The sequence below is a fragment of the Euleptes europaea genome, chromosome 18 (assembly GCF_029931775.1).
Source record: "Euleptes europaea isolate rEulEur1 chromosome 18, rEulEur1.hap1, whole genome shotgun sequence".
Classification (NCBI taxonomy): Eukaryota; Metazoa; Chordata; class Lepidosauria; order Squamata; family Sphaerodactylidae; genus Euleptes; species Euleptes europaea.
This window is the reverse complement of record NC_079329.1, coordinates 37,253,605-37,266,643: the sequence shown is the minus strand read 5'-3', so window position 1 is coordinate 37,266,643 and position 13,039 is coordinate 37,253,605. Positions and strand designations below refer to the sequence as shown.

Below are 13,039 nucleotides of genomic sequence, written 5' to 3'. Positions count from 1 at the left end.
TTACATTTTTTCTCGAAGTGGCTAATAAAAATAGAAAATGAGGGAGGGGGGATGTAGCCACCATACAATTCTTTGGTTACAGATGTTGCCACCACCAGTCAGCCTAACATCTGGGCAGCAAAATGTGTACGCATTAATTTTCTTTCGGTGCTTCAAGGCAAACAGAAGTAGTCGCTGCTCCTTGCTTAGAGAGCCCGTTGCTGCTTTGTAATCCCAGGGCCAGGCAAGCGAACAGCCCCCTTCTGCTGAGCCAGGAAGAGGCGAGTGGAGAACGTGTGATGTGGCAGCACCTGGCCCATGCTCTGCTGAACACTTGATGAGAGGGGGGAGGGGGCTCCCCAGCAGCTGCAGAGAGGAGTCTGGGAGCTCTGCCCAGCTACCGCTTCCTCTCCCCTTTCTGTGTCCTCTTCTTCTCCTTCTCTTTGCGCTCCTGCTTGGCCAACTTGTCCTTCTCGCGCTGGAGCTTGTCTTGCTCCTTCTTCCGCTGTGACTCATCCCTCAAATGCTCCCTTTCCAGCTTCCGGGCGTTCACAACCTCTGTGAGGTTGGTGTTTTTGAACAAGGCTGATGGGAGGAAGTTAAGGAGAACAAGAAATTTGACGGCCACACTTTCAAAATACCATCTCTGGGAATAACACTTCTAAAACACCCTCTCTTCCACAACACGCCTCAGCGGGGGGGGGGGGGGGTAGCTACGAAAGCCAAGCACATTTATTCATAAAGAAAAGGGATCTGGCCTCAGCCTAGGGGAGGTAACATCAACCTTGGTGTATGAGGCTTCTCATATAGGTTCGCTTAAGTATTATTCTTTTTCAAGGATCAGTTGCTATTACTGATTTTTCTTCTGTAAACCACCTTGAGAATTTTTCTTAACGAGACAGGATATACATTTTCCCATACAAGATAAGCTCATGTGGGGCTTTTCTAAGGAGAAATACCAAGACAACAGTGTATTACACAATACAAGGGCATTATATGCATTATTTGTTGTCATTGGCACACAGAGTTGCCAACATCCAGGTGGAGTCTGGAGATCTCCCAGATTTACAACTTATCTCCAAACTGCAGAGATTAGTTCCCTGAAGAAATGGGTGCTTTGGAGGGTGGTCTCTATGGCATTGTATCGCACTGAGGTCCATCCCCTCCCCAAAACCCGCCCTCCTAGGTTGTACCCCCAAATCTCTAGGAATCTCCCTGATGCTGTACTGCCGCATGATCTAAAGCTGTCCATCCAACAGGTCTCATTTGTGAGGTGTGAAACAGGCAGCTCTTTTATGCAAAAAGGAGCTCTGAACCATATGAGCTCCCCAGCAACACCATGCGAGAGGGAAGGAGATTCCCAGCCTCTCAAAACATCACAGGCTGAGGCCCCCCACTATGCGAAGACCCTATCCTACGGAGAGGTGCAATTGCAGCAGTTCTCCCCCCCCCACCCATGAAGCTTCTTTTCCTCTCAAGTAAAATCTCTCTCCTGATGTTACCGACCACGCATGGCTTAAAAAAAGCAGCCCTGAAAGGATACATTGCTCAGAGTTGATGGTCATCGCCGCTGCGGCTGCCCCAGAAACATCTTGACCGTCAGCCTCGGTGGGGTGAGTTAAGGACAAGCTTTGATTACATGGGATAAAGAGTGCTGTAATATGAAGGAGACTATGGGCTAAGGGCAGCCAGGCCTACAGCCCTCAGGAAAGGTGAGTAGGGGTGCGAGGTCCCCAGTTATGTGCAGGGGATGCGCCTGTCATGCCTTGCATTCCCCTGAGCCTCAGACCAAGAGGGAACAGGGCTGACAGGCACCCTGCTTTTCTTCCTCCCCACGGGCTTCCACCCTGCGGAGCCTGATACCACATCCTGCTTGGTCTCCTCCCAACCCTTTTACAGGAGATGCACTGAGCCACGCATGCTCTTCGTTCACCAACAATATGGAGACACCTTGAAAGGAACTGCTGTCTAACCAGCCACCCAAACACAATCCCAGCCCCATGTCGTAGGGCTGGAAAATGCCCCTCCCAGACATAAGGATCATGAAGCCAAAGGGGGAACCAAAGTTCCATTCTCCCATTCTCCCACACCGGCTCCTGGAACGTTCAAGGCATTTATTTGCAGGTTTTCCGAAATCCATTTGCAACCACAAGCAGACAACCTGTTCCTTCTCGCACTTTTCCCCCAGCCATTATGGATAGTCCATGAGTATGTAGTCCTTTTTTTTTTTTTAAGTCTCCCATGTGAGCATCCAGCACATCTTGTGTCAAGTCGTTTATCTTTGGGTGACTTTGCCTCTCCCTGATGGCAACTAGGCTGTAACCTTTTTGTCCCTCGCTCAGCACTTACCTTGCCCCCCAGACTCATGACACACGTAGCCCTGGCCCAATCAACAGCACCTGTTCTTGAATGCTCTTCATTGGAGAGCCTTTGGGAAACAGGGACCTCCCGCGATAATTCTGCATTCTCACAGAGCTCCCTCAGGCCCGTGTGATGAAGGGAGCTTTACATAAACAGGAAACCCCTACATTTCAGGTCATCTTTTCTTAACCCTTCTGAAATGCACAATGAGACAAGAAAAGCCAAGGCTTTGGCCCCAGGGACAACCCAGCCACCCCACAAAAGACTACAAGGATTTCAGAATTTTTAACGCAGAAAGGATATTCTTCTTCATCCGTCACCTCGGCGTACTGGGCTAGGAGGGCGGCTTTCCGGAGCGTCTCCTCCTTTGAGACCTCCTTGGGCTTCACCACAATCTGTGCCTGTTTCTCAATCATGCTGGCAATGGCTTGGATCTCATCTGCAGGGGAAAGGGGTGAATCAGACAGGGGAGAAGATGCACAAGCAAGAGGGACGGCGTTAGTCCCTCCACAGACACAACCTGCGTTTCCTGTGAAGCTCACCCTTGAAGACTTGATGATGTCACGGCTTGGCCAAAATGCTAAGAGTACTTGGCTGGAGGGGAAAGGAGGGGCGTCAAGAGAGGGAACCATCTTAAAACCTTTGCTCCCTCTGTGTCATCCGTTTTGTTTCCCTAGGTACAGCATCTAGTAGTTTTCCCCACACAGGCCCAATTTTCTGTGTCTCATAACACCAGGTGCAGATGTCACCATCAGGCCAAGCTTCAAGGTCTCTCTCACACCATCCTTAATTGGACTATGAGAAACATCTGTGTGGTGAGACAGAGGGGTGAGATCACTCATTTCCCCTGGGAGCCTTACTCCAGGTCAAGCCCATCTGAAGCGCCTAGAGAGGTCTCCCTGGGAACCACCATGATTGGGAGTTAAGGGCCACCTGTTCATGGCCTGCTTTTCGATAAGTTCCAGTAGTTAGAGATGAAGTTATTCCTTCTTCAACTTCCTTTGTAGTATGCCACTCTGCACCATGCTCGGCTAATGCCTTAAGATCCAGTTCTCTACCATGTAATCGTTATAGTAAGTATTTAGCTAGCTAGACTTGTTTGTTTTATCGTTGCATATGCCTATGACCTTGTAACTTGCATTTTTAAACCCTTTTGACTAATTTATTTCAATGAAGCTTTTAAAGCTAATATTGGTGAGTTTACTGACCACACTCAGGACAGCTCAGTCATGAAACCAGCAAGGAAACAGGCTCTCTGTTTTCACAAGGGGACAGACCAGTTTGCACGAGAGAAAGGAGGGTTTGCTTCAATTCTGAGCCAAGGACTCAACATTTTGTCAGGCCTGCTTTCCACAGCTCTAAGCAGCCTGTCAGACTCTGACCGTTTTAGTTTCGATTCTACCAGGTGCCTCTCAAGGCCAAACTGCTAGCTGCTGCATTTGTGTTCCAGTGCTATCTCCTGTGGGAACGACTCCTCAGTGGAAGGGGGGCCGCCTTGACCTGTTGTGACTAATACTTTCCCTTATAGGCCTACCCCGTGCTCCCAATTGCCATTTGTGCCAATGTACCTGTAAGCTCTGCAATACCTGTGTGTTTTCCATTAAATCAGCTCTCTTTTGGACTCTGTCTCTGGATGCTGTTTGTGGGACTACCACGGGACAAATGCTCACACATTTAGAGCCAGTGCCAAAACAGTCAAACATTTAAAACAAACTCAAAGATATAGTTCCCCCCCCCCCATTCACCCCCAGCTGTGTTCAGTGGGATTTTACTGTCTTTACTGAGCCAGCGTGGTGTAGTGGTTAAGAGCGGTGGTTTGGAGCAGTGGAGTCTGATCTGGAGAACTAGGTTTGATTCCCCACTCCTCCACAGGAGCGGCGGACGCTAATCTGGTGAACTGGATTTGTTTCCCCGCTCCTACACACAAAGCCAGCTGGGTGATATTAGGTGAGTCACACTCTCTCAGCCCCACCTACCTCACAGGGTGTCTGTTGTGGGGAGGGGGAGGGAAGGCGATTGTAACCCGGTTTGATTCTCCCTTAAATGGCAGAGAAAGTCCGCATATAAAAACCAACTCTTCTTCTCCTCCTCCTGGGAAGATACTCCCCGCCCCCCAATCCAAGCAGAGCCAGGAAATCCATAGACGCTCATCCTGGACTCACCCTGAATGCCTGCAGTTGACAGTCATTTCTTTGATCTGTTTTGAGCCGACTCCTCTAACGATTGCTGCTCTGCCAGCCAAAGGGTGGTTGGTGGTCTCACCTGCTCCTCAGGCTAACAACTCCTTTTTCTTTGGGCCTCCCAGATGTTTCCTTGCCACACAGGAGTGTTCCTTCCCTGTTGTACCCTTTTATTATTTTCTTGGGATCTCTGGAAGATTTGCTGAAGTCCCCTGTTCTCCTACTGTTTTTCCCCCCAGGCGGAAGAGCTGCCTCCAGATTTCTGGATCACTCCCCTTCAGTGAAATGGATGCAGCTCAGCAGACTAAGGATAGGTAAACGCCTCCTCTTTTGCAGGACTTGGAATTTTCATTTATTTTCTCTCAAGACTCCCCTTTCCCCTTCGTTAAAACCCCTCTCTTTTGTGACCATTTCTCGGCACAGAAATCTTTCTCAGCCAGCAGCATGACTGCCTCTTTCCTTCCTCTCATTTAACCTTCCATGCACATGTCCTTCTGGACACCACCATTCCACTTCTCTTGTGCTTTGAGTTCCTGTATGCCTGATCATTTCCATAAATAAATTTTAAACCTTATTTTGGAAAAGCCCTGGTTGTTTCATGGTTACTGGTAGCCTAACAGAGGCACTCGGAGCTTGCTTGCTTGCCATCCAGGTAATGATTCCTAAACCACACGTTCTGCTCCTCCATAATCGATGAGTGTGTAAATTTTCTGAACTAGCCAGGCTGCGGAAGTGGGAAGAGGTTTCCTGACACTGAGATGAAATTCTCCCAAACTGGTTGCGGTTCCAGGCAAGTGATGTGAACCCATGTTAGAGTCCACATGCATCTAAGGATACACGTGAAGGGAAACTCATGTGGTAACACCCCCCCATCACTGAAAGTGGACCAGCCCAGCAATTCCCACCGTCTGCCTCCTCCTTCTAGACTCCCCCTTTTGTCCCCTACACTATTCCTAAGGGTCAGCAGTTCCCAAAGACAAAATGGGAAGGCTCCATGGGTGGCAGTGGGGGGGGGGGGGAGAGTTGGTTTTTATATGCCTATTTTCTCTACTTTTTAAGGAGAATAAAACCGGCTTCCAATCACCTTCCCTTCCCCTTCCCTCAACAGACACCCTCCCTGTGAGGTAGGTGAGGCTGAGAGAGCTCGAAGAGAACTGTGACTAGCCCAAGGTCACCCAGCAGGCTTCATGTGGAGGAGTGGGAATCAAACCCAGTTCTCTAGATTACAGTACACCACTCTAAACACCGCTCTTAACCACTACACCACGTTGGCTCCCATAGAAGCAAATCCCTTCCTTTCCAGTGTAAGAACTGACAAATAGCTGGTTAAAAGGTAAAGGTAGTCCCCCTGTACAAGAAGAGTTGGGTTTTATATTCCGAATGTGTCCTTAGGGTTGTACTGTTAGGGTTATTTAATTTATGTGCTACCTTTCTTCTTCCCGAGAAGCACTTATGGTAGCCATCAATTAAAATATAAAATTTTGTATGGAAAGCCACTCCCATGGCTTTCCGTAAACTATGCAAAACTGAATTATTCAAGAGGGTTTTCTACTCAGGCCATAGACTTGCACTGAACTGTTACTTAGAAAAATTATTAGGGATTGTGGTCTATACTACTTTGTATAGTTTACTGAAACTGGGATCCTACTATGAGATTTTGCATCATTTAATGTGTCATGTTAATACTTATGCTTTGCTTCAGTTCTATTTTTAGACTTCTGTTAAAACAGGAGCCAATCTTATTTAAGCCTTCTTTCATTATTTAGTCGTTTCCAAAATCTTTTATCCCCACTCCTTTTATGATCTCTTATGGTAGGATCTCTTACAACAGATATCAGCTTTGCTCTCCCTAAGAGATTCAAAATGTGCGGCATATTCCTTCACATAATGTAGCAGACATAACCCCAGGATCATACATGTATTTCTAGCTCTGCTCAAATTATCACATTAACCATTCTCCAGTACCATTTCACTTTAATGCAGCCCCTGAAAGCATCTCAAGTTTCTTTTGGTTTCACTGGTTTGCCTCTGTGGTACTAAAGATCTGCTGTATTTCTCAAAGCATAAGGTCTATTTGTGCTACAGTTTTAAAGACAGTTTTCTCTTGTAGTGAGACATACTAGAAAATGTGCACCTTTACCAAATTCTACAGAGCTTCTGATAACCATTCAGAAACCTTTCTGCCATTTCCACTGGCAAAACCGGATCATTCTCTGCCTTCTCATTCCCTCAGATGCCCCTGGGACCTGAAAAGGCATTTGTAGGGAAGAGGCCCTATGAAAAACCCATGTGGTTTGCAGGGGGTTGCAATGAAGAGGAGAACTGAGATGACATAATACAGGGGGGAAGTCCTTCTTCAGAGGATTTTGCACACCATTAATCATACTTTTTAGAGCTCCACAGGGGAAAGATTTCTGATGGATGTTCTTGACAATATTTTGCACTTAAACAATGAAGGAGAAAACCATGTATTTGACAACTGTCAGAGATAAACATTTAACACCCACAATGGCTGTTTGTGTGGGTAGCCTAAAGAAAGAGACACAGTTGCTCCTCCCAGGCTTTCCTGCATACACCCTATACTCACTGGCATAGTCACCCCTCATCCTGCAGATAAGACACAAAGCCTCAGCTTGGATTCCTCCCTCCCCTTCACTCCACCCACTGTCTACTCAGTCAGTCTGCTTCTCCCTGATCTCACGTCTCTTCCTCTCTGCCTCCCACTTTAGTCTTCTTCCACCTCGCCTATGGCAACATTCTCCTTTGGCCTTTGCAGCATGCTTGTCCAGAACTCATGCACCAAATTAATTCACTCTTCTGTCATGTGGACCACATTGTGCCTCTCTTCCCATCCCTTCCTGTCCAATCTAGCATAAAACCTCTTCTACTCCAAGGTAAGAGCCAGCTGTTAAGGTGTCAGACTAGGACCTAGGAAACCCAGGCTCAAATCCCCATCCGCGCCATGAAAGCTTGCTGGGGGACCTTGGGCTCAGGCACTTTGATAAATAGAAAGGCAAGCTGTCCCGGTAAACAGAGGCAAGAAAGTAGAAGTGTGAGGAGAGAAACAATGGAAGATGGAACAGGAAATGTGGACGTTATTGACCGGGAGCTTGAAAACAACGCTGAAAGCAAGCACCAACCATGACAGCAATCTCAGAAGGAGTGACATGAAATACCTTCTTTCTTCTCTTTGGTTCCAACATCCTGGGCCTCTGACCACCTTTTTACTATTTCCCTGCAAACCTGTTGCAGCACATCTTCATCCTGGTTAAGAGGAGAAAGATTTTTTCAGTTGAAAGAGAATGGCTCATCCAACATGAAAAGACTGAGCTCTTAAGCACTCCCGTGGGGATGCTCAAAGAGGGCTAACCAGGGGCCTTCCAGCCAATCTCCCTAGGCCTTGTGATGCTACCCAAGGTCAGCTAAGAGAAAGTAGGATACTTTTTCTGTTAGGAGGAAACTAAAACTGGCCTTCTATTTTAAGAAATACAAGTATGCCACTCTTGAATTCTATATCACACTACTTGATTTCATCTGTAACATTCATGCAATAGGTAAGTGCAAGATTGTGGCTTAGCAAAGATATTCTCTAATCAAGTTGGCACCTTCTAGCCCTTAACGTTAGAGGGTGTTAACTTTATTGAAGGGCCTGATCATTCATTGAAGAGACCAGTCTGTGCAACAGACACACCTCCCAGCCCACAGCCTAGAGGATACGAACAAAGTCTGTCCTCTGTGCTTCCCAAACTAAAGAACAGGGAGCACCTAACTCATAGACATAATTCCTGACAAAAGACAGTACTCTCATTTTTTAGTTTTTAATGCAAGTGTTGACATTTACAGTGTATGCAATTACAGAATCACAACTTGTGAAACATATTGCAGCATACATGGCTTTTTAATAGGACGGAAAAATATAGGAAAGAGAGGCTATAATCCTAAAAACATTTATGAAGAAGAGTTGGTTTTTATATGCCGACCTTCTCTACCACTTAAGGAAGAATCAAACCAGCTTACAATCACCTTCCCTTCCCCTCAACAGACACCCTGTGAGGTAGGTGGGGCTGAGCGTATGTGACTAACCCAAGATCACTCAGTTGGCTTCATGTGTAGGAGTGGGGAAACCAACCCGGTTCACCAGATTAGCCTCTGCCGCTCATGCGGAGGAGTGGGGAATCAAACCCAGTTCTCCAGATCAGAGTCCACCGCTCCAAATGACCACTCTTAACCACTACACCATGCTGGCTCTCAGTAAAGAAAGTAAAATCCCACTGAACCCAGCTGGATTTTTGCATAACCATGCACAGGAGAGCCAGGCTGTTAAAACTACATGGATTGATAGTAAGGGGCCATCCAAAGACAGAATCCAAAGGACAGAGAAAGACTTCTCGACCTAAACTGTAGCAAGGTTGATTTCTGTCTGTAACCCCTGCCCCCCATGAGCTATACAAATGCTAATATAAAAATTACAAAGAGTCTAATGATATCTTGCAGACTAACAAATGAATTGCGGCATAAATTTTTATAGGTAACACATCCAATACAGTAAGTGCTAGTCAATGAAAACTCATGCCAATGTGTTGGCTTTTAAAGTACCACAGTAACAGCCACTCTATATGGCATTTATACTGTTTAAAGTGTTTGACATACATTTATTGTAATCTTTGCAGTAACCCCACAAGATGGCTCTAGAAGGGTCACTGTGGTAGCCGGCTGCAGCAAAAACAAACACGAGCATTGCGGTTCTTGGAAACATAACAGATTCTTATTCTAGCACAGGTCAGCTGAGAGCCCGCATGGTGTAGTGGTTAAGAGCGGCAGACTCTAATTTGGGGAGCCAGGTTTGAGTCCCCGCTCCCCCACATGAGCGGCAGACACTAATCTGGAGAACCAGGTTTGATTCCCCACTCATACACATAAAGACTGCTGGGTGACCTTGGGCTAGTCACAGTTCTCTCAGAACTCTCTCAACTTCACCTACCTCACAAGGGGATTTCCAGACTCAACATTCAGCATCTTAGCTACTGCACTTTGCAAGACTCTAGTTACTACTGAGCCTGTACAACAGACTGACACGGCATTCAAAATGAATTTATCCCTCAACAAATACATAGCTTTTAAAAAAAAGCACAACTTAAGAGACATGACTGAGATCTATCTACACAATTACACATGGTATGCTGAAAGCAAGCAGAATTCTTTTTCTCCCTGCACCATAACGCTAGACCTCAGGGTTACCCTCTGGATCCGGTTGGCAGTAGACAGGAGACAAACGAAAAGTGGTCTTAACTCACACAACTGTCAGTTAGCTTGTGGCAGAGAGTTCCGCGAGGTGCAGCGACATGGACACATGAAGCCGCCTTATACTGAATCAGACCTTTGGTCCATCAAAGTCAGTACTGTCTACTCTGATTGGCAGCGGCTCTCCAGGGTCTCAGGCAGAGGTGTTTCACATCACCCACTTGCCTAGTCCCTTTAACTGGAGATGCCGAACCTGGGACCTTCTGCATGCCAAGCAGATGCTCTACCACTGAGCCACGGCCCCTCTCCATGGCTCTCCAGGGTCTCAGGTAGAGGTCTTTCCCATCACCTACCTGCCTAGTCCCTTTAACTGGAGGTGCCGGGGACTGAACCTGGGACCTTCTGCATGCCAAGCAGATGCTCTACCACTGAGCCACGACCCCTCTCCATGGCTCTCCAGGGTCTCAGGCTTTCACATCACCTACTTGGCTGGTCCCTTTAACTGGAGAGGCCGGGGATTGAACCTGGGCCTTCTGCATGCCAAGCAGATGCTCTACCACTGAGCCATGGCCCCTCTCCAGGGTCTCAGGCAGAGGTCTTTCCCATCACCTACTCGCCTAGTCCCTTTAACTGGAGATGCCAGGGATTGAACCTGGGGCCTTCTGCATGCCAAGCAGATGCTCTACCACTGAGCCACGGCCCCTCTCCGTGGCTCTCCAGGGTCTCAGGCAGAGGTCTTTCCCATCACCTACCTGCCTGGTCCCTTTAACTGGAGATGCCGGGGACTGAACCAGGGACCTTCTGCATGCCAAGCAGATGCTCTGCCACTGAGCCATGGCCCCTCTCCAGGGTCTCAGGCAGAGGTCTTTCCCATCACCTACCTGCCTGGTCCCTTTAACTGGAGATGCCGGGGACTGAACCAGGGACCTTCTGCATGCCAAGCAGATGCTCTGCCACTGAGCCATGGCCCCTCTCCAGGGTCTCAGGCAGAGGTCTTTCCCATCACCTACCTGCCTGGTCCCTTTAACTGGAGATGTCGGGGACTGAACCTGGGACCTTCTGCATGCCAAGCAGACGCTCTACCACTGAGCCACGGCCCCTCCCCAACACAGTTCAGCAAGCTTTATAAGGAGATTCAGAAGACTCGCGGAGAATAGGCTAATGGCCAGGACGACTGAATGGATCCTCTAAAACCCAGGTACTGAGAAGCAACGACCGGGTGGGGGGACGGGGAGCTGTGGGACCCTGCCCCCTGCGTGTGGGTTTCTGTGGGGAGCCTGGCCCACAACTGCTGTTCCTTAATCCAGCGTACAGACTGGAGCGGGGGGGGGAGGGGGGGTTAGGGAAAGGGCCGCCGAGCCCCCTCGTGCAGCGAGGCTGGCGGGAGGAGGCGGAGAGGAGGGACGCGCCGCCTACGGGTCGCGGGCGGGGCCAGCCCCTCCCCGTCCGCTGCCCCCCTCACCGGCTCCCCCGCAGCCAGCGCCGCCTCCAGTCCCTCCAGCCGCTCCGCGTCGCTCTCGGCCTCCCGCAGCAGGCCTCGCACGTATCCCCCGTACACGTCGCCGTCCAGCCCCAGCGCCTCCAGCCGCGCCTCCAGCCACGGCCCGAACTCGCCGCGCGCCGCCATCTTGGGTCGTCTCCAGCCCCACAGGGCCAGGGGCCGTCACTGCGCGTGCGCGGTCCTAGCGGCGCCGCGCAGGCGTAGTGGAAGCGAAGGGAGGGAGGGTTGCGTGGCGCGCGCTTTGGTGACGCCGTTGCAACGGTGTCGTCGATTTTAAAATATGACGGTTAGAGGGGGGCGGGGCAGAATGTCAGGCACAGGCCTGAGAATGGTGTGCTGTGGTTAGGCCAGGTGCCGACCAAGGCCGGCTCCCAGATTGTCTTGACTTTCTCCAGTGGGAACTTCCAAAGCTCCTGACAACTCTAGGGAGGGGGGTTGTGACGCGGAAGCCAAGCGGATTAGCAGTCTTTCCAGGATACCCATCAGAAAGTCCACGGCCACATAGAAAAGTGTAGTTTATTTGTACAGTGCAGAAATATATACAGATACTCCTTTCACACTCTCCGCTCATAAGATCCCGCATAGAACTGCGGTTTCACTTCATTATATACACCTGGTGGTTGCAGCCACCAATCACAGTAGATATCCAATTATCCTGGTATTGCTACTGCATTGCATCAGCCACCTGGCTCTAACTGGATCAGGCCAGCTTTCTCTAGCTCCCCAGGTACTTTCCAGGCTGATTACATCATCCTTAAATCTCACTCATCTATCCTGCACCTGTCAGACTATCTGACAGACTTGTAATCTTGACAGGTTGCTGAAGGGAAAACACACACAAGTGCATTTTGATCAGTGAGAGAACCCGCTCCACCATCTGAGTGGAGCTCCCAGGGTTTTATTAGGGAAAACACATGATGAATAGCGAGGTTGATCAATACTTTTAGACAATGGACTTTAGGCAATGCATACCACGATTAATAATTAACAAGATCAAGTCATGGCAAAGACAATGGTACATTCCTTCCTTGTAGCCAGAATCCTTTGAGTACACATTGGCTGTCTGTTACATAGAATGATGAGATTAAAAGAAGCTAATCTCTTTAATCCCTTTAAGGTTGCTGTACTGAGGTCATTAGGCAGCTGGTGAACTTTGCACTGTACTTTGACCAGGAGTATTTCTTAGGCCTAGAATTTATTGTGAACCATTATTTCAATAAAGCAAGAATCAGTGTTCAATGGAACCAATATTAAAATGGCGAGGGTGTGGAAGACGGTTGTATCCAATGCTTTCTTGTGCCAAGGGCCTGCCCAGCTGGTCACGCAAAATACATACAAGAATCTTCTACAGGTTGCCATGGTACCCAGACCTATCTCCCCTTTGCCCATCTATTTATGCCATGTATTGAACTTATGAACTTTACTAGTATCCTTTTGCTCCTGGCTTCTGCTCCCTGTAGATGTTCTAATAAATCAGCTTTCTCTGGACTCCCTGCCTGCTGAAGCCTGTTTATGGGATTATCACGGGACTAGAGCTCACAACACCTGCGATTCTTGTCTTATTGAAACGAAGTGAAATGTTTTCTCATCCTGTCTTTGAGATCCTTGTGAGGAACCAGTCTGGTCCGTTATGAAATGATACCTATTAGGTGCATTCTGTTTCCTCTTTTTTTTTGTAAGAATGGTATATTTATATTTTGTGTATTTGTATAATATGATTTTAATACTAATATTTTTGTTAAATAACTAGTCATAAATATATGTCAATATAAGTGTT

The 13,039-nt window shown here is 48.2% G+C and overlaps 1 protein-coding gene across 1 annotated transcript; it reads right to left on the bottom strand.

Annotated features, from left to right (window-relative positions):
• Positions 1-329: 329 nt before the first annotated feature.
• On the bottom strand, positions 330-11,401 carry CCDC43 (coiled-coil domain containing 43). The gene is made up of 5 exons (XM_056863744.1): positions 11,224-11,401; positions 7,697-7,784; positions 2,644-2,779; positions 1,523-1,587; positions 330-564 (listed from the first exon to the last, which is right to left on the bottom strand). Exons 1-5 carry the CDS (start codon positions 11,386-11,388, stop codon positions 377-379), a joined length of 642 nt encoding a protein of 213 aa, XP_056719722.1. The 5' UTR covers positions 11,389-11,401; the 3' UTR covers positions 330-376.
• Positions 11,402-13,039: the final 1,638 nt, after the last annotated feature.

Bases quoted from the DNA above. Each gene is read 5' to 3' on its own strand.
- CCDC43 (XM_056863744.1), bottom strand. From the start codon at position 11,388: ATGGCGGCGCGCGGCGAGTTCGGGCCGTGGCTGGAGGCGCGGCTGGAG. The intron at 7,785-11,223 runs GTGAGGGGGGCA...CCTCTTAACCAG, and splicing joins CGCTGGCTGCGGGGGAGCCG to GATGAAGATGTGCTGCAACA. The intron at 1,588-2,643 runs ATATCCTTTCTG...AACTCACCCCAC, and splicing joins GAGGTGACGGATGAAGAAGA to CGAGGCTGACGGTCAAGATG.